Genomic DNA, 26928 nt, shown 5'->3' on the forward strand with positions numbered 1-26928 from the left:
GCGATAAGATGCACCCCACTTTATTATGTATCCTATTTAAATCCCACCCATCCTTCCAAAGGAATCTAGGGCATCAAACACATTAAAACAATTATCATTAAAAACAGTCTTTAAACAGTTTACAAATAATTGCATTCTCTCAGCCAGTGATTTCAGGGTTTTTCGGGAAAAGTATCTCTTCAGCCATCAAATGCCTGGGTAAACAGGAATGTTTTCTAATTCTTCCTGCAAGTCGATAATGAAGGAGACAGACATCTGAAAAGCAGGACATCTGACAAGCAGGAAACCAGCACTGAAGAGGCCTTTCACAGGTCAGTGCAAACCGGGCAGCCCCCAGTGGTAGCATCACCAACAAGGCCTCACTTACCAGTTGAAGGATGTGAGGTGGTTGATATTGGGAGAGGTGCTCTTATAAGTAGAGCCAAGGGTCAATTGTGCAATCTGACTTTACCATTCTGTGGACAGAGCTGTTGCCTCCTATGTCTTGGGCACCCTTGCTTTCAACATGTGACTGGAAGAGAGTGCCAAGGGCAAAGCTTTATACTTGGGCCATCATCACAAGGTGCTTCATTTGATTCCTCTTCGTCACTCTTAAATGTCCTGGGATGAGGCATGTAACTCCTGAGGCTCAATGTGTCTCATACTGCTGAGAAGCTCCCTGCTGCAAGCCATTTCACTGATGCTTAATGCATATTCACTTTTTTCCCTGCATGCCATGGTCACAGAATGTCAAGAGCAACCCTTTTATTTGTGAGGATGCCTTGTGCATTCTGACCATCGGTTCCAGATGTTGCACCTATGGCTCTTTAGCAAAGCAAAACTTCCATGCAGTCCAGGATGGAGTATGACCTTTCATAATCCTACCCTGGATCCAGTATTAGTAACTTTATCATTATATAGATGTAACTGGTTGTACCAAGTAATTCACTCACTTCAATCTTTAGGACAATACTTTCTTAAAAATTCCACTATCCTGTTGGTTACCATTTGTTTCTCCTGACTGCAACGGTTTCAGTACCCACTGCTATTTGTCTGCCTGCTTCCATCACTGAATACAAACAAATTAAGGGGTTTTTTTTAGTATATAGAAAATAATGCATTTATTTCCAGGAGCCAGCATGGGTTGATCAAGAATAAGTCATGCCCAATGAATGTTCTTGTCTCTCTTTTTAGAGAAAGGTTTACAGGTTTGGTAGATAGTGAAAATAGTGTTGTAAGCTTGGGCTGTTAAGATGTGTGCCGGGCTCTCCTATTCCTTGGATCAAGCAAGTGTTAGAATTTAATCAAGGTTTTTAATTTTTGGAACGGCCAAGGTAGCTGCCTGCTGAGGGTGATAACCTGGGTGAGGGGCCATTAAGGGGCTCGGTGTGAGACAGCAAATGGGTGGGGACCACTCAACAGATAAAGCCAGAGAAGAGCAGTTATGTGATCTAGGAAGGAAAGCAGCAAGCTGGAGAGATAGGAGGAGAACAAAGTTAAAGAGCAAAGTTTGATGTATGTTTGGGAGAAACAAGACCTCCTTGGGGTGATGGTGCTGTGAGCTCCTCCATCGTAGCCTCCATATATCATAAAGACACCACAGTCTCCACTCTGCCTCTTTTCCAAAAGAAAACACGAACCCTGGGTAAGTGCCTGGAACCTCTGGAATCTTAACAGCACTTGGAGATTGGGGTGGTGTGCAACAATACTGTGAGAACAGTAAAGCATTTCCTATTATATCTTTGTTTAGTAAAGGTAAAGAGACCCCTGACCATTAGGTCCAGTCGTGGCCGACTCGGGTTGCGGCGCTCATCTCACTTTATTGGCCAAGGGAGCTGGAGTACAGCTTCCGGGTCATGTGGCCAGCATGACTAAGCCGCTTCTGGCGAACCAGAGCAGCGCACAGAAACGCCGTTTACCTTCCCGCCGGAGCGGTACCTATTTATCTACTTGCACTTTTGACATGCTTTTGAACTGCTAGGTTGGCAGGAGCAGGGACCGAGCAACGGGAGCTCACCCTGATGTGGGGATTCGAACCGCCGACCTGATCGGCAAGTCCTAGGCTCTGTGGTTTAACTCGCAGCGCCACCCGCATCCCATATCTTTGTTTACACAGTGATTAAAATGTAGGCTGGACAGTATTACTTATAGGTTGATCTGAGGCTGATTGAACAACCATTCCCAGTGAGTATTCATGGCTCTGCATCAGCCAGGAGGGGAGGTGTGGAATGGAGTGCCACAGTGTCCAATCCTTGGCCCTGTTCTGCACAACATCAAATGGTGATGACGTAGAGAGGGTGCTTATCAACTGTGCAGATGATGCAAAGCTGGGAGGTATAGCTAACACCATAGAAAACAAAACCAACATTCAGGATAATCTTGTCAGGCTGGAACACTGGGCCAAAACTATTAAGATGAAACACTACAGAGAGAAATGTAAAAGGTATTAAAAGTCAACGGCACAAGTATAGAATGGAGCAGATCTAGTTTGGTAACAGTACATGTGAAAGAGATGTAGGTGCCAGCAATATGATGCAGCTGCCTTCATAGAAGCACAGTGTTCAGATCCCAAGTAGCATTTCCACTCTGTTCTGCATTGGCCCGTCTGCTTCCAGAGCACCATGTCTAGTTCTGAGTATCACATTTAAAGAAGAACATTAACAATGGTCAGGATGGTGAGGGGTCTGGAAACAAGGTTGTGTGAGGAATGGTTGAAGGAGAAGGTTATCTTTATCTCAGGGAAGGTGAGTTTTAGGGGAAGCCTCATAGCCGCCTACAAATACCTGAAGTTCTGTGATGCAGAAGAGAGCAGGACTAAAACCAATGGGTGGAAATTGCAAAGGGACAGATTTTGGCTAAACACTTAAGATCAGCTTACTAGTGATAAGAGCTGTGTGAAAATTCAACAGGGCTTTCCTTTGCCGAAACACTGAACAAGTGAACATGGTAGATAGGAGAACCAAAATAAAATGGTAAATTGGTTTGAAGGCAATAAAAACACCAGGAGAGGGAAGGACAAATTAGAGACCAGTACACCAACATCATCCTTTCACAGGCATGGGTGCCATTCCAATGCCTTGAGGGAAAGGATGTAAATGGACAATTGTAGCTCTCTAGTGCTCCCTTCTGGTTTCAACTTGAAATTGCTTGGTGGATAAAGATGGAACTTCAAATGATTAAAATGGAAATGAAGTGGATTAAGTTTCTTTCTTCTAAGAAGGAGGAAATCCCACAAGGATTATGAGCATAGCTGTGTTCATGGAATGCTAACATTTACTTCAGCTAGTCATTTACTTTAATTGGAGAAAAAGGCCAGAGAGTGGGGAGAAATGTTTGAAAGCAAGTGATTCCTGGTCTTCCTTAATGCTCTGTAGAAATACCATAGAAGCAGTTTTTGTTTGACTGAAACAAAGGCTCTCTGAGTGTGTGTCTGAGTAAATATTTGAGGTTAGGGATTAACTAGCATTCTCAGAGTCTGATGGCAGAAAAGTAGACAACTGTGATTCAGCTGGTGAAATCAGTAAGTCTTTTGGAAGGGTTTTTTCCAGTACTAATTCTCCTTTTTAAAACATTTTTTTTAACCTAGTCAAAAACAGAAGAGGTAAAAAGTGGGAGAGATAACAGTGGGAAATCTGGAAAGAGAATCAGCAGTACATTTAGTGTGGTGTTCTCCCCCAAATACATGAGTGTGGTATTCTTTTTGCTTTGGGAACACACAATGATATTAAAGACAGTAAAGCAACTTTGTGTTTTGCATAGACTTTTTTTTTAGGAGGATGAATGTGCTACTGTGAAGGCTAAACATAATTTAGTTAAATATATAATGGGATCAGGAGTGGTGGCTGTGGAAAAAATGTTCCAATGTCTGTAGAGTATATAAGTCTAAATATAAGTATGAAACTGTCCACCATACTATATATATGCCTGTGTAAACTATAACAGTTATAAACAGTGGAACGGTATTAAATCTGAATACAAATATATAGTGTTATAGGAGCTTGTATTTCCTTAAAACAAATGGTCAGATCTTCGGTGGTTATTCTCTTAGGTGTGTGATGTGTTGTGCAATGTGGAGAATCTTTACCCTCTCGGTGTTTTCAGCTGCCTTCATATTGCCTAGTGGACATGAAGCCTCAGGTATATCCTTCTTCTTTCCTGCATTACTCTTTATCAAATACACTGTGTCCTATGAAATTTCTATGGGTACGATAGTAAGGGCACAAGCCCCAGAGACAGTTGCATTCTCTCTCTATAGAATTCTCTTCAAAATAGTTTCAGATTACATAGGGAGTTAGAATGTCGGTGCTTTCACTTGACATGGAAGCCAGTCTGGGCAAGGAGGGGTGTACAATAGAGTATATCTCATTGCAAAGCATTGTTAGGTAGGCCCCAGCATTCATCAACACCGTTCTGATAGTTTAGTGGCAGCCGTGGCTACCAGTGTGTTTCTGGGCCTAGTTCAGAGTGCTGGTGCCCTAAACAGGTTGGAACTGGATTATTTTGAAGATTGCTATTACCCATATGTCTCTTCTCACTGGTGAAATTGGTTATGTTAGTGAACACATGAGGCAGGGCCTTCCTGGTGTTGGCCCTGCAGTTGTGAAACATCTTTTCAGTTAATATTTCCCTGGCCCTTTCAGGTCTGGCATCCAATACCTTAAAAACATTTTTCACTGTTGACTTCCCTTAAGAGAATGTTGGTGATTTAATTCAGTGTCTTTCATATGTTTAATTGACTCCATTCACTCAGCGCTTCATACTCTGATTTCTGTTCCATTCCTTTTATTTCTCTCACAGTCACATCTCTCTGTGAGGGTTTAACCTTGAAAAGTGACTAATAAATAATCTGCTAAAGTCAACATTATTTTCTCCTTTCCAAGTTTTAGTAATCCCTCAGTATTTTGTGTTTACTATTTTAAAAACTCTTCTCCCTCTCCTCTACATCCATTATATAAAATAAATGGGGAATACACTGTGAATAAGTGTCTTCAGATAGCATGATGTTGCTATAAATGGCCCAGATGGATATTTTTGTTTTGTTTTCTGCCTGAAGTATTTTATAGCAGCCAAGAAGCAAATCAAGTGCTGAAAATCCAGAAGCGGGCAAATAGTTTTTTGGAAGAATTAAAGCAGGGCTCATTGGAACGGGAATGCCGAGAGGAAGTATGTGATTTTGAGGAAGCCAGTGAAATATTTGAAACCAAAGAAGCAACAGTAAGTTATTGCTAAAGACTGGGAACTAAGCATTGAATCCCATTGCCACTTGAGGTAAAACAGAAAATGGCATCCCCTGTCACTGCCACCTCCTCCTCCATTGCTCCCCCCCCCCCCGTTGCCACCTGAGGTGACTAGATGCAGGCCAGGGAAGCCCCAGCACATTGTAGGCAGTGGGGGAGAAAAAAAGAGGTTGGAGAGGTACAGGTGGCGGTAGCTGTGGCCTCGCTTTTCCAAGTGGCAGCTGTGAATGGCAAATGCAGGAAATAGCAGCGGTGTGCTCCTTGTGGGCCCTGATCTCCTGCCCCTCCCAGCTTGCCCTGCCACCTGAGGCAACTGCCTCACTGAAGTTATTGGGTCGGCCATCCCTGTATGGCAGTAATATGCTTCCCCAAATGCTGAATCTATTCAGCTGTCATGTTTTTTGTGCCAAATTGGGTAGGTGCTCTCCAATAATAATTGGTTCCAAGGAGGTTGATTTTCCTATCTGCACTGAAATGTTGTGTGGCAGAATCCATATTGAATCATGGAGAAGACTCCATTTCAAGTATTCACCTCGATTTTGTTTCTTTCAGCTGGAGTTTTGGACAAAGTACATTGGTAAGTAAAGAAGTTTCACCCCTTTGAGTGTAGTGGGAACCTCTGTCTCTTTTTTTCTACCGTGCATTTGTGTGTCCCCATATTTAGATATGTTTTATTAGGACTTTTCTACAGATTTCCTTAATAGCGAGGTTCGCAGCACACCAGAAGATCTCAACGATTTAACCCTTGGGGGCGAGCACTGAGGTCACAGATTAGCCTATTATTTCTGTAGTCTGGAAGCAGAATTTCACTGTAAAGTTCCCCTGTGTCCTAAGCAAGTTAATGCTTTTGTGTCTGCTAATATTTTCTGTAGATGAAGCATAACCAAGAGAGCAAGTTTATATAATGGGGTGATGTAGTTAACTCTTCCCTTGCAAAGAGACATACGGCATATGGTCTGGGTTTCCCTGCCAATGTGTTTTCAGATGGAGATATGTGTGAATCCAGTCCATGTGTCGGTGGATCCTGTCGAGACGGCATTGGACGATTTGACTGCATTTGTAACAAAGGCTGGGAGGGGCGCCAGTGCCAATATGGTAATATAATCTTCAGTTCTCCATTTTACTATCAAAATGCAACTGTTGTTCTTGTGTAAGGGGTTCTCTATTCCTTCGAGTTCAGATTGATAATACAACGATTTTGTATAGAATATGCATGCTGTTCTAAAGCCCCTTTCTTGATGTACACTAACTACAGAACTTGCAAATGGAAAAGTTACGCTTCTTTCTTTTTAAGTAGTGAGAAGTTAAGGACATTCCCCCTGCAGTCAGGTTACTCCCTCCCCTCCATGAACAGGAGACACACAGGCTAACATACTACTGGTGCTCAGTTATCAACACATACTAGCTCTCTAATCCAGCGTGTCAGCCTGTCCCCAGGGTATTGCTGCAGAGGGAAAGGTCTTACTTATTTGGCATTTTAAAAAAAAAAAAAGCAAAAGGTTTGTGTTTGCTAAGGGCCATGGTGGTGGCATCTTTCATCAATGTAAGAGGTGTATATTGTGACTGGTAATCCAATTCATTCAGTAAACATGCTTCTTCATATATAGGCTGTTAAATCTATGTATGTATTGTATTGAGGCAGGAGCCACAGACCCACTAAAAATGGGGGGGGGGGCAGCATACAAGTAGAAAGCAATTCTCCAGCCTGAGAAGAGTTTTGAAACTACGGATTGAGCTATCTGACAGCCACCCGATCCTAGCCTGACCCACCGTTCAAAGGTGCCCCTCATTAGGTGGGCGCCTGACTGTAATGGGGAGCCTCTCACTTCAGGTGAGCTTGGAAGGACAAGCTATGAATCTGCAGCTCATGGTGACAGAGGTTCACTCAGTGATGTTTCTGTTTGCATATTGTTTGGGAAAGTGAGGATTCTGTAGTTTTTGCCTTTAAATGCAAACTAAATCAAATTCCTCCCCTATCTCCAACTGCAACACAGTCAGTCAAGTTTGGTCTCCTGTTGAGTTTGGATTCCACCCCCCAGTAGTTCACTGCGAGGAGAGTCATTATTTCCAGCGCAGCTCACTGTGTTCAGAAAGTTAATGCTGTTTAATAAGAGGGAAAGGAGACAAATGTTCAGTAATGAAAAGAATAAGTTCAGCCATCAAATTGTTCTGTTTCTGCACAGTTTAAGAGGAGGAGAAGGTTGAGTGACATAAATAGCTCCTTCAAGGAATAGGACTGCCTCCTTTCAACATGTATTTTACTTCTTTTGATGCCCAGTGGTTGACTACACCAACTGTTCAATTTCCAATGGTGGCTGTGAACATTTCTGTAATGAGGACCAACAAGACAATGACCAGTACCGCTACTGCAGTTGTGCTTCAGGCTATCGGCTGGCTGATAATTATACTTCTTGTGAACCTGTTGGTAAGAAAGATGGATAAGCATGAGCTTGGCTTTTCAAATCAGAGGCAGCCACATTATTTAAGGCATAATTTTATAATTCAGTCTCTTTGCAATATCAGGTATGTGGGTCCCCCCCCCACCTTCCTTCTTCCTGTTCAGTGGCCCGTGGCATCATGGAATAGCCATGAAATAATAATATAATATAATAATAATAATTTATTATTTATACCTCATCCATCTGGCAGGGTTTCCCCAGCCACTATGGGCAGCTCCCAACAGAATATTAAAAATACAATCAAACATTAAAAACTTCCCGATACAGGGCTGCCTTCTAAAAGGTATGTAGTTCTTTATCTCCTTGACATCTGAAAGGGGAGGCAGTGTTCCACCGGGTAGGCGCCACTACCCAGAAGGCCCTCTGCCTGGTTCCCTGTAACCTCACTTCTCACAGTGAGGGAACTGCCAGAAGGTCCTCAGAGCTGAACGATGGGGTGGAGATGCTCCTTCAGGTATACTGGGCCTCTAAATACTATTCAGTAGTATTGCCTCTCTAGCTGCATTCACAAGTATTTAATTGTTACTATGAAGGTATAAGAAAGGAAATGAGGGCAGTCCTACCCTTAGGCAAAATGAGGGAGCCAACTCAAGTGGATGCCAGGTACCCACTACCCATGCTATGCTGCTGTGAGAGCATAAAAAACATACTTTTTATTTTTTTTACACACGCAGCTTTATTGTGGTCCATAGACCCAAAATACACAGTACAACAATAGAGTGTGGGGTGTGTATATGTTCAGGAAGTACAATGCACTTAGATGGGGGGGCTGCCGTTTTGCAAATAGAAATTACCTCATGCTTAGATAAGTTCCACAGCATCCTAAACATGTGTACTAGGGCAGTGGTTGCCAACATGGTTCTGGCATGTGCACAGGTGCCCACAGAGGCCTCCCCTGATGTCCACAGTGTCCCCTCTCCCTGCTGAAATTAGATTTAAAAGAAGGGTGGCATGGTGGCCTTTAGTGGGGTGGGATCTGTATGTCCTGCCCAGTGGTACCTCGGGTTACATAAGCTTCAGGTTACATACGCTTCAGGTTGCAGACTCCACTAACCCAGAAATATTACCTCGGGTTAAGAACTTTACTTCAGGATAAGAACAGAAATCATGCAGCGGCGGCACAGCAGCAGCAGGAGGCCCCATTAGCTAAAGTGGTGCTTCAGGTTAAGAACAGTTTCAGGTTAAGAACAGACCTCCAGAACGAATTATGTTCTTAACCCGAGGTACCACTGTATAGCTGTGTTTTTAGAATTTTATTGGATGTCTTTAATTTGGGTCACCGTGTGAGAAAAAAACCTAATAATAATAATACATATAAAATTAGGTTGTAGAATTCTGGACTCTACCATCTAAGACTTCAGGTGGGGTAATATATTCCCCCATGTTTCTAATAATAACAATAATAACAAGAACAAATTCCCTGCATGTAGTAAATTGGCACATTCGGGTGATGGGCTGTAGTTAAAAATATCTCCTGACGGGTTATGTACAGTATGCAACTAGATTTTTTTTTTTAAAAAGGGTGCACTGAAAATTATTAAAGTCCTCATGCAGTCTTAAGTGGTAGAGTCCAGAATTTTACCACCATGTTAGTAATAATAATTTATTATTACTGTCAAAGACCAGTTCAGAAGCACAACTGAGACTGCTTTCACAAGAGTGAAATAAACATTTAAAATAATATACAATAAACATTAACAGCTTATAGATTAAAATTAAAATAGTTGCATGAACACAAAAAGACCTAAGATTAAACTAACATGCAGATGTTGAATGGCTCGGAGGCATATTTCACATTCTCTGGATTGTGGATGCTTCCAAGTGGAGGTTCAATTTGGGAACCGAAAATTGGACACCAGGTTGTCATGTTGTTGTTTTTATTTACTTGATTTCCCCCTGAAAGGGTAACTCTGGGTTAAACAGCATTCTGATGACAACATTGTATGGATGCTGGTGGCGGGGGGACCGCTCACATGCATGAACCCAACAGATCATATAATAAATGTATTATTGTTTTATTTACTATATTTATATCCCACCCTTCCTCCCAAGGAAGCCCACAGCAGCAAACATATGAACAATAAAATGTTGTTATTTGGCATAAAAGAGGCTAAGATTCTGTATATTTTGGCATAACATCTAGTTCTGGCCTCAAAGGTACCAAAGGAGTTAAACAAACAAACAAACAAACAAACAAACAAACACAACTTAAAACATTTTAGTGTGTTATATTATTGCTACAGATTACTTACAAAGCCAAAAGAATTCAGGATTTCCCACAGCTTGAGCTAATGAGAAATTGGGAAGGAGATAGCTTAGATAATTTATACATCCAGAAATCAGCAAAGTAGCTTTGAAGGCTGGGCTGGATTCTTTTTGACGTAAAGTGATAGAAACTGTACAGACCTTCCTAGGTTATCCTTCATCTTGCCTTTCTTTTTTCTTTCTTTTACAGTGGAGTTTGCCTGTGGAAAACTCCATAATTTCATCTATAAGACTGCTAAAGTAATTGGGGGAACACCTGGAAGAAAAGGACAGAGTCCTTGGCAGGTAAGAACTAATAAAAACATTCAGCCTTTGAATGGGTTTGTCAGGCCCTGCTGCTTCTGTCAGTCTCAATGATTGTCAGAACCCCAGGGGTGTCTCTTATTTTCAGAGGCCCCCTGGTGAGGCCTTGTTCTCATACTTCTGGCTGCTCATATCATCATTGGTCCCACCTGTATGTATTATTTCTTCAGGTAAGTACTCTTTTTTTACCCTCTCCTGTCCTGGCTTTCACTGGTGGATGCAGTACTTGGAACCAGCTCAGTTTTTGCCAAAGACTTTAATGCATCAATCTCTGTAAGTAAGTTTATGATGTGCATCAGAAAGCCATATGAAAATGTTTGTCATTCTAGACCTAGAACAGCAACTTGAGTATATGGGGGATTCCTCCAGATTGTCAGTATTTTGCTGGTGGAATTCATACACATACTGAAAATTTTAGGTTTGCACAATTATAGTGAATTAAACTGTTCTGTCGCCCTAGCACAACAAACCTACTTTTAAAAAGAAACAGACTTTTTGCAGTTAGGAAATGCATTGAAAAGTGTGGGATGAACAAATGATTAATGGGAAGACATATAAACACCTTGCAAGTAAATCAGAATAAATGAATGATGATGAATGCTCATATAACCTTCCCACAAACAAATTGGAACAAATGCTCAGTAAAGGTCGGATATAATCTAAACTCCACAGAAGCTTTGTGCAAGCAAGTCGGGAGGAATGCTGCATAAATAGCTCATCTGGAGGAACCTAAGTTGGTAGAATAACCAGCACAGATGTATTGGACACACGCAGTCAAGGATGCATGAATGAAGTCAATAGCTTTCTTCCTCTTCTTCGTTGCAGGTTATGCTGAGCAATAGTGCAGGCAGATTTTTGTGTGGTGGTGTTCTCATTCACCCCACCTGGGTGCTGACAGCTGCACATTGTTTGAAAAGCCTACGAACAGTCAAACTGACATTTGGTAAGGAGAATCATGACTGCATTTCTTTTTAATGTGGGACAACAAAACCCTCAATCGATACTATTTAAATTCTTTCAAACTAAGTAATGTCCAAGCCATAGATGCAGGGAATATGGTCCAGTCTAGACTGAAAAGGCTAAATGTGGTGACTGGTACTAACACATGTGATCAGATATAAAGATCTGGCCACCTGTTGGTGAAATTATGGAAGTTACCATACTGCAAACCTGATATATGGAACTGACATAAAGGGAATAAAAAATCTATCTTGGGTTTCTGATGCTTTGGAAAGATAGCAGAAGGAATTAATTTCTGAAAATTCTACGCCTTCTTGAATCTGTATTGAATAGGGATGGAATTTATACATCAGCAAATCACATGGTAAAACATTTCCTTAGGTTGCAGCTATGGGTTCTGCATGCTGGCATGACTCCTGGTGCTGGTATGACAAAGGCCTTTTGAGTTTAGAAGAAAGACAAGCAAAGGGGGGCATGTTAGAGGTTATAAACTTTTGCATGATGTAGAAAGGAGAGAGTGTTTCTCCCTCTCTCAGAATAGTTCAATACTTCTTTATACAGTGCATCTTCAAACTATTGAATTCACTCTCACAGGATGTAGTGATAGCCATCAACTTTGGTGACTTCAAAAGAAGGTTAAATAAATTCATGTTAGTTAAGTCCTCCCTCCATTGTAGAAGCCAGTATACCTCTGAGTACAAGTTGCTAGGAATTGCAGCAGGGGAGCGTACTGTTGCATTTAAGACTTTTTCAGTAGGCATCTCTCTGACAACAGGATACTGGAATAGACGGGCCTTTGGCCTATCAGCAGAGCTCTTGTTGCATCCTGATGTTCTCACAGTTAAAAAAAACCAAAACAAAACAGTATTTCTGGAAGACAGCTAGTCAGGCATTTCTCCCTGATGTATTGCTTTCTATATGCAGGAAGGGCACATTCAAGCATATGATCTCTGACCTCTAGTTTTAAGTAGTACAGCCCTGCAGTGCACAAAACCATTCTTCTCATTCACTACTTGCTTATGAACTGTAAGAATCCTCTCCCTGGCCATGATTCAATCCAAATCTGGATATATATATATTTGCACTCTCTCCTCTTCTTCCTCTATGTTCTTTTTATGGTACAACCTCTCTGTTACAAGTACGGTGTGGTATACAATTCTGCTGAATGTACACAAATTCTGCAGGGACACGAGCCTTTTATACTCTACACATAAATTCTGCAGGCATACAGGCCCTTTTTTATACTGCCACTTGTTCCTGTTATGGACTTGGATTTTGCTGAGCCTGAAATGCAAGAAAGAAATATTACCTCTTCTTTATGAGATCTGCTAAAGTATTTTGTGAGAGGTAAGGTTGGCTTAGATCCCAAGAGAAAGGACACTTTCCAAGTTTCCCTATTGCCCTTACAGGTAAATATTATCGTCGGCGAATAGAAGAAAGTGAGCAAACTATTTTTGCAGACAAGTTATTGCCTCATGAAAACTACTCTGAACTTACCTCTGAAAATGACATTGCACTGCTGCACCTACAACGCCCAGTTCTTGTCAACAAGTTCACAATTCCTATTTGCCTGCCTTCCAAGAAGCTGGCAGAGCACTTGGAGAGAGAAGCGACGCAGGCTGTGGTGACAGGCTGGGGGAGCCAGAGTGAGGACTCGAAGGTGAATTACTCCTCTGTTCTCAACTATATTGAAATCCCTGTGGCACCACGGAATGACTGTGTCAATTCTATGTTGAATTCTGTCTCAGAAAACATGCTGTGTGCCGGGATACTGGGAGATAACCGGGATTCCTGTCATGGAGACAGTGGTGGCCCTATGGTCACCAAATTCAAGAACACTTGGTTCTTAATTGGACTTGTGAGCTGGGGAGAAGGCTGTGGAGCAATTGATAACTTTGGAATCTACACCAAAGTCAGTGCATATCTTGACTGGATCTATCAGCAAATGAAAGACAGCATAATCTCACCAAACACTGTCACAAAAGAAGGATGAGGGAGTACTTTGGCAGTACACTCGGTATGCCCATTGTCTTCTGCTAATAAATACAGAGCATACAAAGTGAGTATGTGTTGTGTGTTGCATTTCTTAAATCAGGAGGTTTGGTTCCAAGGCCACATGCAGGAGTGGCAGGTTGTTGGGAGCCACAGGCCAATCACTGCAGCCACAGCCACCCACATAATAACATGTGTGGGACAGAGTTTGTTGCTATTGTCCATAACACCATCTCTTTAACCTCTTGACCTTGGAACAGGCTTAGAAGGTCTGTTCTGCCATAGAGACAAATTGGAGATGCTGCTGTTCTACTGACCACCCTGTAACCCATTGGCATCACTGGTCAGGCTGACCAAGGTAGTCTCTAGTCCACATTCAGCTTTATGTGCCTGGCAAAAAAAAAAAAAAAATTAAAAAGGAGGAAATTGGGTGGATGTCTGGGGAAAAATGACTTTGGCAATCCTACCTGCCATTGCACACAGTGTATATCGACTATACATGAGTTTGGCTTCATACGCTATTCCTGGAACGTAACCCCCATGTAAGTTGCATGTTTACTGTACTTAAAGAACTGTGAGCCCTGTGGGGAGGGCAGAAGAGGGGAAGGTCGGATTGTTCCTGAAGAGACTGCCAAGAGCCAAAAGAATTTTGTTGTCTTAATGTTTACATTTTGCATTTCTTGCTTTCATTGTAGTATTTTTAGAACTCTCACTCCCCTGAGAGGTTTGACTGGCTCCATGTTTATTCTCTTCCTATTTGCCTGGGCCTTTTTTAATTTTGTGATTTGTTTTTATGCTGAATTTTTATTGCCTGTTGCAATTTTCTATGTTTTCCAGTTGCTTAATCACTGAGCAAGCCTCTGAAAATGCTTTGAAAATAATTATTAATATAATATAAATATCTGCCTTGAGCACCTGAGGGAAAGACTGTGTCTCAGTGCACAGTAAATAACATATTCTGTCCCCCAGCTCCCAAATATTTACAGTTTGGGTTTCAGCTATAAGCAGAAAATATAAAAATAAATAACTGTGGCTCTGGGGAGGAAGTACATTTGCCTTCCAGAAAACATCTTTTTTGTCTGCAAATAGTAGATGCGTAGAAAGTTTGGTGCAAAAGTTCACAATGCCTTCAGAAGACCTGATTGTGGAATGCATTTCAGGCAGTGGTTTGTTTATTTATTGAAAGTCTTGATATCTTAATCATATTTCTAGAGTGGTTCACAAAAAAGAATCAAACAATTAAAAATGTAAATATCAAAAGAAGCAGCAGGTAAAAGCCACCAAATTATAATAGCACCATAAAAGTGAGGGAGCGGTTAGCAACCAGCAGCAATCAAACTTAGCTCGTTTAGCGGGGAGTTTGAAGGGGGTGGTCCAGAGTTCTGTCTTTTAGTGTGCATAGCACCAGAGACATGGAGGGCGAGGGAGTTGCTGCAGTGACCTGTAACACCTGTGCCATGTTTGTAATTCTGCCAGAAAACAAGCAACAGTGCACTTAAGTGCAAGCTGGTTGTCTCGCTGGAAGAGAAGGTGCAGCAACTTGAGGCCTGCCTAGCCCACACCTCAAGCAACAGGACAACATGCAGGGTTACTTGATAGAGTTGAGTTGACTGAGATTGAGCAGCAAGATAGATGGGGTGCCCCCAGGGTGGAGAAAGATCGCCCATTGCAAGAGTCTAACCCCTGGAGGAATGTGATGCACAGAAGTAGGACAGTTATAAACCACACTTTGTCATTAGAGTTGCAAAATCGCTTCCATACACCTTGGACACCGATTCTGGGCTAGGACAGCAGTTGCCAGCCTCAGAAGACACGAAGGTGGCTGTGAAAGATACAGTGCTCAGAACAATTATTGCCACCCCCACCTCCACCCCCACCCCCAGTGGAGAAAGAGACAGGCAATGGATTTGGAAGAGTCTTTTTCGAGTCTTGATCTAACCCCATCAGATCCAAGGCTACTGACCGTGGATGAGTATGCTGATAACGTACTTGATACCTTCTGTGTAGACAGCAAGCTGGGAGGAAGGAGTAGGAAATACTCAAACCATAAGTTTGTAACTTATCCCAACAATATCAAAATAAGCTCCAATAAACAAGAGGGGAAGACTCGAGAACAACAGAAGCAGACCTCAGAATGCTCCAAGCAGCCTTTGGAAGGCCCATCCCATAGAATGATTCCTGCTACTCCCCAGAGGAGGAGGAGGAGACGAGTGGTGGTGATAGGTGACTCCCTACTGAGGGGAACAGAGGCAGTAGTGAGTGGAGGAAACAGGATGTCACAGGAGGTGTGCTGTCTTCCAGGTACAAAGATTTACAATGTGACGGAGAAGTTGCCAAGTCTTCTAAAGCCCACTGACCACTACCCCTTCTTTCTGATTCATGTGGGTACAAAGAATACGGCCACACATAGCCTGCAACACATAGTGAAGGGAATATGAGACACTGGGAAGGAAGCTAAAGAGATCTGGGGCACGGGTAGTCTTTTTATCACTCCTTCCTGTTGAAAGTTGTGGCCAGAGAAGAGAGAGGAAAATACCTGGCTGTGCAGGTGGTATCATCAGGAATGAATTGGCTTCTTGGATCATGGTCTCCGCTTCCTTGAAGTAGGACTTCTGGCAAGAGATGGGCTGCACCTCACAGCAGTTGGCAAGAATGTGTCTTGGGAATCTGATCAGGAGAGCTTTAAAATAGATCTTGAGGGGCAGAGAGAAAAGTATAAGAACAACAAAAGAGCACCTGGCACTAGGGATAATAGCTTCATTGATGCACAGGAAATGGAGGTGGCACTCCAGAAACCTGCTAAAGGGCAAGAAACTATAGGAAGGAAGCAGCTGCAGGGAACAATTCATGGTTTCCGTTGTCTCTACACAAATGCACAGAGTATGGGAATCAAACAAGATGAACTGGAGCTTTTAATAGGTAAAGTAAAGTGGTAAAGTGACCCCTGAGCATTAGGTCCAGTCGTGGCCGACTCTGGGGTTGTGGCGCTCATCTCGCTTTATTGGCCGAGGGAGCCGGCGTACAGCTTCCGGGTCATGTGGCCAGCATGACTAAGCCGCTTCTGGTGAACCAGAGCAGCACATGGCAACGCCGTTTACCTTCCCGCTGGAGCGGTACCTATTTATCTACTTGCACTTTGACGTGCTTTCAAACTGCTAGGTTGGCAGGAGCAGGGACCGAGCAACAGGAGCTCACCCCGTCGTGGGGATACGAACCGCCGACCTTCTGATCGGCAAGTTCTAGGCTCAGTGGTTTAACCCACAGCGCCACCCGCGTCACTCAAGCTTTTTATACAGGAGCTTTTAATACAGGATGGCAAATACGACCTGGTAGGCAATACTGAAACCTGGTGGGATAAGACTCATGACTGAAATGTAGGAATTGAGGGATATAATTTGTTCAAAAGGAATAGATCAAAAAGGAAGGGAGGAGGAGTAGCATTGTATATAAAGGATGTGTACACTTGTGAAGAAATCCATGACCTGGAGCATGAAAAGCAGATTGAGAACATACGGGTAAAAATTGTAGGAAAAGGCCCTCTCTCTGGCAGGCACCTGGCTTAGCTCAGATGGTGGGCACACCCCTTTGAAGTGTGAACATTTATATTAAAAAAGCACCATAATTAGAGTAAAGTGTTACCTCAGTTTAAGAACAGTCCTGTTTAGGAACGATTCGGTTTACGAACTCTGCAAAACCAGAAGTAGTGTCTTGGTTTGCGAACTTTACCTAAGTCTAAGAACGGAATCTAAACAGTGGAAGGACACTGGCAGCAGGAGGCCTCATTAGGAAAAGCGCGCCTCGCTTTAAGAACGGACTTCCGGAATGGATTAAGTTCATAAACCGAGGTACCACTGTAATGGCATTTTAGGATCTGATCAGCTTTTGAATTAAATACTCTTTTCTTTCAGCTGAAAGGGTGCCCCATCCAGAGGGCCCAGGCTTCTTTGTCAATATTTGTGGTAGATTAATCATCAACAGATAAATTCCCATAGCTTTCTTTGCTGTTGATCTAAATAGCACTTTGTCCTTCCTAATCAGGTAAGAGACCACAGTCTTTTTATCTTACATTGTCCTGGGGGCTGCTTCCTTTAGGAAAAGGGGTGTTAGATGGAACCTGGAATTCTTTATTTTGCACATTTCCTTTCAACATCCATACCATTTCATTTCTGATGAGGTTTCAGTTGCCCTGTAAAGATTGGAAGTAAATGTGTTACTTGAAAATTTTATCTAGTATCCATCAGTAACTGTAAGAAAGTCAATGGATAAGCTATGCCAATCTGATTCCTTCCTCAGACTTCAAACAGGACAAAGGAACTGGCTTCTCTGCACAAGATATCAGCTTTACCAATAAAATGCAACTATTCTTTGCTATTTGAGTTTGAACTTAATAGAGGGTTCCATCTTCTCCACATGCAGATTTGACAGTAAGAGCAGAGCATCTGAGTTACTATTGCAATGCATTAACTGACTGGTTTTAGACGATAGTTAAAATCCTTCAAAGTTGTAATTTTTTATTGTCTTTTAATCCCTTTATTTCTTTATTTGTTTCTCCCTTAATCCAGTCCCCACTCCCCTGGTTTTGCTCCCATTTTTCCTGGTTATCTCTCATCTCCTGTGTTTGAGCAATACATTGGTGTTCTTTTTCTTCCACGTGTAGGTAACTTATACGCCAAATCCTGCTAAATAGTCTGCCCACCTCAGCTGTATAATGGCTAAAGTTTCCTCACGTGTGGCCTTGCTTTTACTAGTGTACTCCCTCTACAGCAGCCTACCAAGTTCATTGTCAGGTAGGTACTTATTATCCACAGAGTGCAACTGTCACTGTAGATCGGAGGTGGCTTAAACTGTGGTCTTCCAAATGCTGTTGGACTCTTTATCTCCCATCAGCCCCAACTAGCATGGCCATTACTCAGGGGTTGATGGGAGTTGTAGTCCAGCAACAGCTAGATGGCCACAGGTTAGCTACCCCTACTGTAAAAAAAGAGAGGACAATATGAATATCTATACCATAGCTAAGACCTAACACTATCAGTACTTAACTGTAAGCACAAGAGGAATTCCATCCTAAATCACTGTTGTGGCCTCCATTTTACTCACATAATTTCTACCCTGGGATTAACCCTGGAGTTGCATCACAGTCAGCAAATATTTTCCCCTATCACTTACTGTGATAGGGGAAAGGGGGGTGGGAATGACCTAGTGTGCCTCCTACCTAACTTCTTAGCTCTACACACAAGGAGACATGCAACAGAATCCTATCCATGCTTACTTGGATTGTGTTGAGTGTGTTACTTCCTAGTAAATGTGTTTAGGATCTCAGCCTGATTATTATTATTTTTTAATGTATTGGGTCTTCAAAGGAAAGATGGGAACATAACCGCCCCCCTTGTTAAACACTTTCCTCTACCCAACTGCCTCGCCCAAACCACAGATCCCTATGGGGGAACATTATTCCAAACTTTCAAATGTGACTCCAGCGGATGCCACTGTATAATTGATGTTCTGTCATGTATGTGATGAAAGCATACCAGGTCCAGGGCCGGCACTATGATGAACCACCCTGAGACCTCTGGGTATAGGACGGTATATAAACTCAATAAACAACAACAACACACCACAAGGCCATTGCCTCAGGTGGCAGGATCCTGTTCGGCAGTGGAACAGACTCCTACGAGAGGTGGTGGACGCTCCTTCCTTGGAGGTTTTTAAACAGAAGTTGGATGGGCATCTGTCATGGATGCTTTAGCTCAGATTCCTGCATTGCAGGGCGTTGGACTAGATGACGCTTTAGTCCCTTCCAACTCTGTGATTCTGTGATCCAGGAGTGGCAGATCCTGCTACTGAACCTGCTGGTTGTCTGCAGGTGAAGTGGCCACCACTGGCACTGATGCCAGTGCTGATGCCTGCGGCCTGCCTTGGGAGACGTCTGCTCCAGCAGCTCAGCAACAGCACTTGAAGCCAGAGAGGAGCAGCACCTAGATCAAAAGAAGCCAAAAGACCAAGCCACAACTTATTCAGGGGTCTTCCTGCTTCCAGCTTCTCTGATTGGTTTACCTTCTCCTTCTGGCTCTTCTGATTGGTGCTTTTCCCCTGGGTTTCCTGGGCGTCCATTCATTTTGTGTTTGGTTCTGCTGCTGTTGCTGCTGTTGGGAAAAGCAGGGAGCTGCATTTTGCTATGCTGAGAGACATGGGTGTAGCCAGAATTTATTGGGCGGGGCAGGTTTTATGTTGGTGGGGAGAGAACTGAGTTATCTGTGACGCTGTTGGTCAGTTACTTAACTATTTTTATTTACTAAATTGTTGGTATAAAATTGTTGAATGAAGCCTGCAGGATTACAGTTTGAATGGAAGAATCAAGGTTCATAGTGCCAGCTCATTTTGCTTTCATACCGGTAGTTTTTATGAGAAAAGACGAGGCAAGCCAAATCCTGAGAATTCATAAACGTGCCAACCATTTCTTGGAGGAGGTTCGCCAAGGAAATATGGAAAGAGAATGCAATGAAGAAAGGTGTTCGTTTGAAGAGGCAAGAGAGATTTTCAAATCAGAGGAGAAAACGGTGAGGAATTGAACTTGAGGGAATCTAATGCTGGTTTGGACACTTGTGAAATACAATGAGATATACCTATCCAAATACCCCACAGAGTCAATCACATCAGATGGGCATAGAATAGTCTGCTGTCCCACTCATATGGATCAACATCATAATTGTTTGTAATTATTTGTTACCCCACTCTTTAGCTGGAAAACCTTCCAGAGCAACTTGCACATTTTTAAAAAATGAGCACCGTCCCTGCCCTCAGGTTTACAGTCTAAAAGACGTATGGAAGAATGGATGGGAAGGAAGAGGGGGGAAATAGTTAGAAAATATATAACTCAAACTCGTAACTTATTAAAATCAACAAATAAAATCAATGATTAAACATAACGAAAGTGTCTTGCTTTACCCATACTCTCAAGTATGATGGGTGGGGCTTTACACCAACTTGCACAGGTTCTACGGAATGTTTATACTAAAGAGGTAGGTGGGGTCACTGCCTATTTTCTCTCCTATGACCCAGACCCAGTATGAATGGGGTCAGTATACTATGTAAGAACCTGAGTCAGTAAGGCAAAGATTTGTAGCATTGGAACAATGGGGGGTGGCAATATATAGAAATAGGCAGTTTCATCCATCAGAAGTATCTTAATTTAACTAATACAGAAAATCCTTTGTATTTTCCTTTTATATTTTATTTTTTACTGTTTTACAGGTGGAGTTTTGGTTCATGTACAACAGTAAGAGATTTTCATTTACTTCTTTTTTGTGCTGTCAACTGGTTCCTAATGCAAATTGAAGGCCAATAAAGCCCTCAGAAGGTTCCTTTGGTCTCATCCCTCTTGATCTCCCATTGTTCATTGAATACATTTTTGTTTCTGCCAGGCTTTTGGCTTGCTAGGCTGAGGTTTCTTTAAAATGTATACTGATATGTGTTAGATTGTTTCCCCCATCTTCCCCGTTTAAGTGTCGCAAAGTTTTACTGACATTAATTTTGTATGTAATTTTAATGTTGTAACTGTGTTATGTATTGGAGAGCGTAAAGCATTTAAATAAATAAATACCTCTCTCCCCCGCAAGGCCATCTTTTTAATGCCTTGATTTTTATCACAAGCTTCTCTCCTTCCATACAGATTTGGACACTTGTAAAGAGAATCCTTGTAAGAATGGTGGCATCTGCAAGGTTAAACGCTATATAACTGTTTGCACTTGTCCTCCCAGATTTGGAGGGAGCCACTGCGAAATAGGTGAGTACAGAATATGGGCTGATACGAACATTTGTTACCTTGTTTGCTTTATATGCCAGCCAATAACACTGAATGGCTTAAGTGCAAAACTGAAAACAGTTCAATGCACATTTAAAACATATGGCTTCCTCCAGAGAATCCTGGGAACTGGAGTTTGTTAAGGGTGCTGGGAACTCTTATCTCTGAGGGATATATTACAGTTTCCAGACTTCTTTGGCAGAAGTCCTTCTGTTGTCCCTGTAGCTGCATTACAGCACCTGTTGCTATTATGTAATAGCATCTATGACATGTTATGTATAATGACTGCCTATTATGCAGCCATATCATAGCATCCATTACACATGATAAATAATGATCCAAAATAAAATGTATACTTCTAATGCAGAGAAATCTGAATGCTGGTACAAGAATGGTGGCTGCTGGCAATATTGCCAGGACAATGAACGTTCGCTTCAAGTGACCTGTTCCTGTGCGTTGGGATATACGCTAAGTGAAGATGGAGAGAGGTGCACACCGTCAGGTACTTAATATTGATTGGGATGCCCCTCATGTTTTGGAATAGCACTTTCCATCTTACAAAATGTTTCGTTCTCATTTTTCCCTCCTGCTGCTGAAAGTTGAAGCAAGGTTGGCTTGCTCCTAGCCACTTAGAATGAGTTTATAATTCTGTGAAAAGTATCTCCTACGTTCATACCAGCACAGTCATTCTAGCAACATAGATACTGTATTAACTGCATGCTTCATTGTTTGCCTAGGGCCAAGCTTGCATTTTGTGAACACCTAAAGCCGAACATCCCACTAAAATGAACTGTATCCTGCAGCATGTTTTTATTTGCTATGCAATTGTAATTGCACCTGCTGCCACTTAATGGCTACTCCAAATTATTACCGTATTTTTTGCTATATAAGACTCACTTTTTCCCTCCTAAAAAAGGAAGGGGAAATGTGTGTGCGTCTTATGGAGTGAATGCAGGCTGCGCAGCTATCCCAGAAGCCAGAACAGCAACAGGGATCGCTGCTTTCACTGCGTAGCGATCCCTCTTGCTGTTCTGGCTTCTGAGATTCAGAATATTTTTTTTCTTGTTTTCCTCCTCCAAAAACTAGGTGCATCTTGTGGTCTGGTGCGTCTTATAGAGCGAAAAATACGGTAATTCAGCTTTCCACCCCCATAAGGAATTTCCAAACAACTGATTCCCGTCTGATGCATCCAGTGTTTTTTTCTAAAAAAATGTTTAGGGGTACTCTCATTTTCCTACTCATATTGAAATACTGCCCCTCAATGAGGCCAAACTTAGATTCACAAAATGTTTAGGGGTATGCGTATCCCTGCGTCTGTCCTCCCCCCAGAAAAAAGCACTGGGTGCACCACACCACCAACCTTTAGGCTCTCTGTTTCCCAATACTAATTCACACCCTTCAGAAATGGGAACCAATTATCCTGGCCTATCTGTACATTACAGTATTTTTGAATGCTTATTATTTACATGCATATCCTGCCTTTCCACCTAGGCCCTTAGGGCAGAGTGCCTGGTTCTCTCTTTTATTTTCATACCAACCATTTGAGGTAGTAGGATAGGCTGGAACCACTGGCCTAAGGTCACCTAATGAGCTTCATGGCTGAGGAGGAATTTGAACCTGGGACTTCCCAATCCTATCTCTAAGGATTTGGTACAGTTAAGGAGGTGGGGAATGTTTCTCCCCCCTTCCCCCCCCCCATTGATTCAGAAGGGGGTGAGGCAGAAATCTTCTGAGGTGTTGAAAGTGATTATTCTTCCTTCGGTTCCTCACTTTTCATGTTACAAGCAATGGGATATAAATGCCAGGAAATGTCATGTGGTGTTGCCACCTTCATTTACTTGTCTAAACAGACTGCTTTACACACAGCAAATTTGTCTAATCCCACCCCTTTTAAGATCGCTTTCCCTGTGGACTGGTTAAGAGATCAACACGCTCTAACAAGGAAGGATCAGAAGAGTACAACCAAACTAATGCTTGGGATATGACTGGGACGGATACAAGAGTTGCTCAGGAGAACGTGGCCCACTGGAATCAGTCATTGGCTCACAACTCCTCAGCAAGCCTGAATGACACGATGGAGGGAGAGGCTGAGGAAGAAGGCACTGAAGAGATGAAAGGAAACTTCACAGACTCCTTCAGCTGGCTCAACTTCAATGACACTGCTGAAATGGATGGTTCCAGGGTAGTTGGAGGCTCGTTCTGCCGCCCAGGAGGCTGTCCCTGGCAGGTACAGATAATGTTTTGACAAAATTGCTTCACTTTACATTGTTGTAGTTGTGCAATGGCAGGGCCGGGTCATATGGCCAGTGAATTAACTTTAAACAAACAGCAAAATAGCACTGTGTCTGCACAGTGAGCATCTGTCATCACCTCCCCTTCAACAGCATGGCTCCATCTGCACTGTAAATTTAAAGCTCTTTAAAGAGCCATGGCTTCTCTCAAATAATCCTGGGAGCTGTACTTTGATAAGGGTGTTGAGAATTGTTAGGAGACCTCTGTTCCCCTCAGAGAGCTGTAATTCCCAGTTTCACGAGAAGAGGGAGTGATGGTTAAACTACTCTGGAAATTGCACCCTGAGCAAACCACAATTATTTGGGGGGAAAGCATGGCTTTTTCAAGTGGTGTGATCCTGCTTCAAATGTATAATGCAGATGGGCCTTTGTTGGAACATTGTCCCCTAATGTCTGTTTGCTTGATCCTGTGGGAAGCTGCAAATGTATCCCACATACGTAGAGACATTTGCTGCACATCATTATATCTCTCTATAAGACCCCCTTCTTGCATTTTGTTTCACAGCTAAATAACTGAATTACCTTTAAAGAAAATTCCCATACATATATTCCTTCAGCTCTCCCTACATTGCTGGTTATTGATCTCCTTTCCTTGGATTTTTGTTTTCTTTCCATAACTTGTTAAAGGTTCCTATCTGAACATGCCTGCAGCAGCAGCAGCAGCAGCAGCAGTAACAAAACAACAACAACAACAACAACAACCTTATATGCCTCCATCTGATTAGGTTGCCCCATCCACTCTGGGTAGCTTCCAGGAATTAAAACATGAAACACAGTAAAACATCAAACATCAAAAACTTCCCTATACAGGGCTGCCTTCAGATGTCTTCTGAAAGACTGATAGTTGTTTACAGTATTTCCTCAACGTCTGATGGGAGGGTGTTCCACAGGGCAGGCACGAGTGCTGTGTAGAGTGTATGCATATTTGATTGTGTGAATCAACAGTGTTACTTCTCCCCGCAGGTACTGCTCCAAAATAAGAGAGGTTACGGTTTTTGTGGTGGCAGCTTAATCAGCAGTCGGTGGGTGCTCACTGCAGCACACTGCCTGGATACCGTTATCCCACATCAAGTTACTGTAGGTGAGCCACAAGGACAATCAAAAGATTTCATGGTTTGTTCTTTTCCAAGCATGCCCCCAAGAAGATACAATGAACTCTAACATCTATCATTGTTTCACTATTTTTTTTAAAGAGCCTTCAAGGTCATTGAGATTAGTGCATATAATTACAAACTTTTCCAACGTTGTTATCAGCACCCAACAAATTGCCAGTTTTTAAGTTAAACTTATAGGTGCACTTTCATGGAAGACTTGATATTGAAGTGCAATACAGCAAACCCTCAATTAACAGTGGTACCTCTAGTTACGAACTTATTTTGTTCCAGAGGTCCATTCTTAACCTGAAACTGTTCTTAACTAGAGGCGTGCTTTCGCTAATGGGGCCTCTTGCTGCCACTGCACCGCCGGCACACGATTTCCGTTCTCATCCTGGGGCAAAGTTATCAACTCGAGGTAACTCTTCCAGGTTAGCAGAGTTTGTAACCTGAAGCATTTGTAACCTGAGGTGTTTGTAACTCAAGGTGCCACTGTATGGGAAAAATGACTTTGGCAATGGCACCTGCCATTGAACCCAATGTTTTTTTACTACACAGGCGCCCTGCGCCCCCACCCCCCACCTGCATGTGACAGCTTATATGTCCAGTGCCAGGAAGGAAATAGATAGATTAGATAGATAGATAGATGATAGATGGAATCATACCAGGAAATGGCAAGAGAGAGCTACAGAAAACCTCACCAGAGCCATCAGGACATCAGTTTGGGTGGAGGAAGCCCTGAAGAGACTGGAGACATAGTGGGGCTTTGTTTAGGCTGCTTAGCTGCCCCACCTAACAGCTGTTGTGGGGGGTAGTGCAGCAGCAGCCGCTGCTTTTTCACGCATACTCCAGCCTCCAGCCAACCCAAGAGCTTCAACTCCAGATATTCTGGTCTGGATTGGGGAGAGAGCTGGAGAGCAGGAAGAAAATGGGCATTTAGAGTTTTTTAGAGGGTGCTCCCCACTTATGCGATTTTCGCTTACATGCCCAGGGTCCTGGAACGTAACCCTTGCCTAAGTGGGGAGACACCTGTACACAGCTTTGGCTTTTGGTGTGATCCCTGGAACCTAATACCCACATACGCTGCAGACTTATGGCAGAACATTAATTGAATAAGAGACTGTGACATAAAACATTTTGGGTCTGCACACTAAAATTGGTTTCTTTGGATCCTTTTCCTATTTATTTAAAAATCAGCTTTAATTCCCTGCCCCCTACCCTGCTTCCATTAGGAACAACTAACTGTACAAAGGTATCACACTCTTCTTACATTTCATTTGCCTTTCAGGAGATTTTGACAAACATCAGCGAGAACGGCATGAACAAAAGGTGGGAGTTCGACAGTACTGGAAACATCCTCAGTATGACTCTACCAACTTCAACAATGATATTGCGTTGATCCAGCTGACCAGCAGTGTGGTTTTCAGCGAGCACGTACTCCCCATCTGCCTTCCCAACCCTCAGCTAACTACTTTACTGATTGGAGAGGGGGCATCAGGAATGGTTAGTGGATGGGGTGCTACACATAGCAAGGGTAAGTCAACTCGCTTCCTCATGAAAGTCAGCTTGCCTATTGTGAGCGCAGACACTTGCCGGCCGTCAACCGAGAAGCTCATCACTGACAACATGTTTTGTGCAGGCTATGCTGAAGAAGCACAAGATGCTTGTAAAGGAGACAGTGGAGGACCTTTTGCTGTAGCTTATCGCAGCACCTGGTATCTCCTGGGGGTTGTCAGCTGGGGGGAAGGCTGCGCCGAAGTGGGAAAATATGGGGCTTACACACGAGTATCCAACTACATTTCATGGATAAAAGAAACCATTGAAAGCACGACTGAGTCAGAAGGACTTTCACGTTCTCTGTAACGGAAGCAATTTTTTAGTATACTCTCTGCACATTTTGACAATTATTTGCAAGTACTTGTGTACACAGTTAACACTGCAGGACCGCTTCCTTGGCTGTTCTTGAAAGTTGCTCCAGTATCCAGAAATATGAGGCATGGGAGAATTTACACACACATCTTCAGCTGGGAATAACTTTATTTTAATAACTTTTTTAAAATGAAGATTTTGTAGCCAATTTCCTTTGAGTAATAGTGTGTAGTAATTTTAGTTCACTGTTCTACACACATACATCTTGCAGTAGTCTTGTAGCAGTAACCAGGATGTGAAAGAGGACTCAAGCAATCAATGTTACCTAGCCACGGCAATTTATTTCTCATAATTATTCCAACTTAAACTTCATTAAATATCTAGTCTGCAGCCCCCCACCTTGCTGAGCATGGTGACTTAAGTAACCCCAAATACTTTACGAAGTAACAGTCGTATTTTTGGACTTGTTTTTGAACGTAAGAATTGTAGGCAATTGCTGTTTTGCATGGGAAATATATGTATACTTGGTCTGTCGTGTCAGGGATTCTCCCTGGCACCCATTCAGATTAATGGCATAAAAAAAATCATTAAATTAATTTTCAAGTGTCCAATATGGAAAGTTATTCTGGCATAGACTTAGCCACTCATGTTACTATACTGTTTGTTTGTTTTTTGGGG

At 42.6% G+C, this 26928-nt stretch overlaps 1 protein-coding gene across 1 annotated transcript; it reads left to right on the forward strand.

Annotated features, from left to right (window-relative positions):
* The first annotated feature begins 3375 nt into the window (after nt 1-3375).
* On the forward strand, nt 3376-26856 carry PROC (protein C, inactivator of coagulation factors Va and VIIIa). The gene is made up of 16 exons (XM_083615157.1): nt 3376-3499; nt 4028-4116; nt 5033-5193; nt 5769-5793; nt 6201-6311; nt 7495-7641; nt 10131-10225; nt 11069-11186; nt 12613-13194; nt 19592-19752; nt 20447-20471; nt 20865-20978; nt 21364-21498; nt 22892-23223; nt 24251-24368; nt 25670-26856. The coding sequence occupies exons 2-16, from the start codon at nt 4035-4037 to the stop codon at nt 26242-26244; spliced, it is 2781 nt and encodes a 926-aa protein (XP_083471283.1). The 5' UTR covers nt 3376-3499; nt 4028-4034; the 3' UTR covers nt 26245-26856.
* The last annotated feature ends 72 nt before the right edge of the window (nt 26857-26928 follow it).

This window comes from Podarcis filfolensis (assembly GCF_964270895.1).
Source record: "Podarcis filfolensis genome assembly, chromosome: 5".
Lineage (NCBI taxonomy): Eukaryota > Metazoa > Chordata > Lepidosauria > Squamata > Lacertidae > Podarcis > Podarcis filfolensis.

What these genes read in the sequence shown, in the direction of transcription:
- PROC (XM_083615157.1), top strand. Translation starts at nt 4,035, where the DNA reads ATGTGTTGTGCAATGTGGAGAATCTTTACCCTCTCGGTGTTTTCAGCT. An exon ending in AACAGTCAAACTGACATTTG is followed by an intron (nt 11,187 to 12,612) that starts GTAAGGAGAATC and finishes TTGCCCTTACAG; the next exon opens with GTAAATATTATCGTCGGCGA. An exon ending in CAGGAGGCTGTCCCTGGCAG is followed by an intron (nt 23,224 to 24,250) that starts GTACAGATAATG and finishes TTCTCCCCGCAG; the next exon opens with GTACTGCTCCAAAATAAGAG.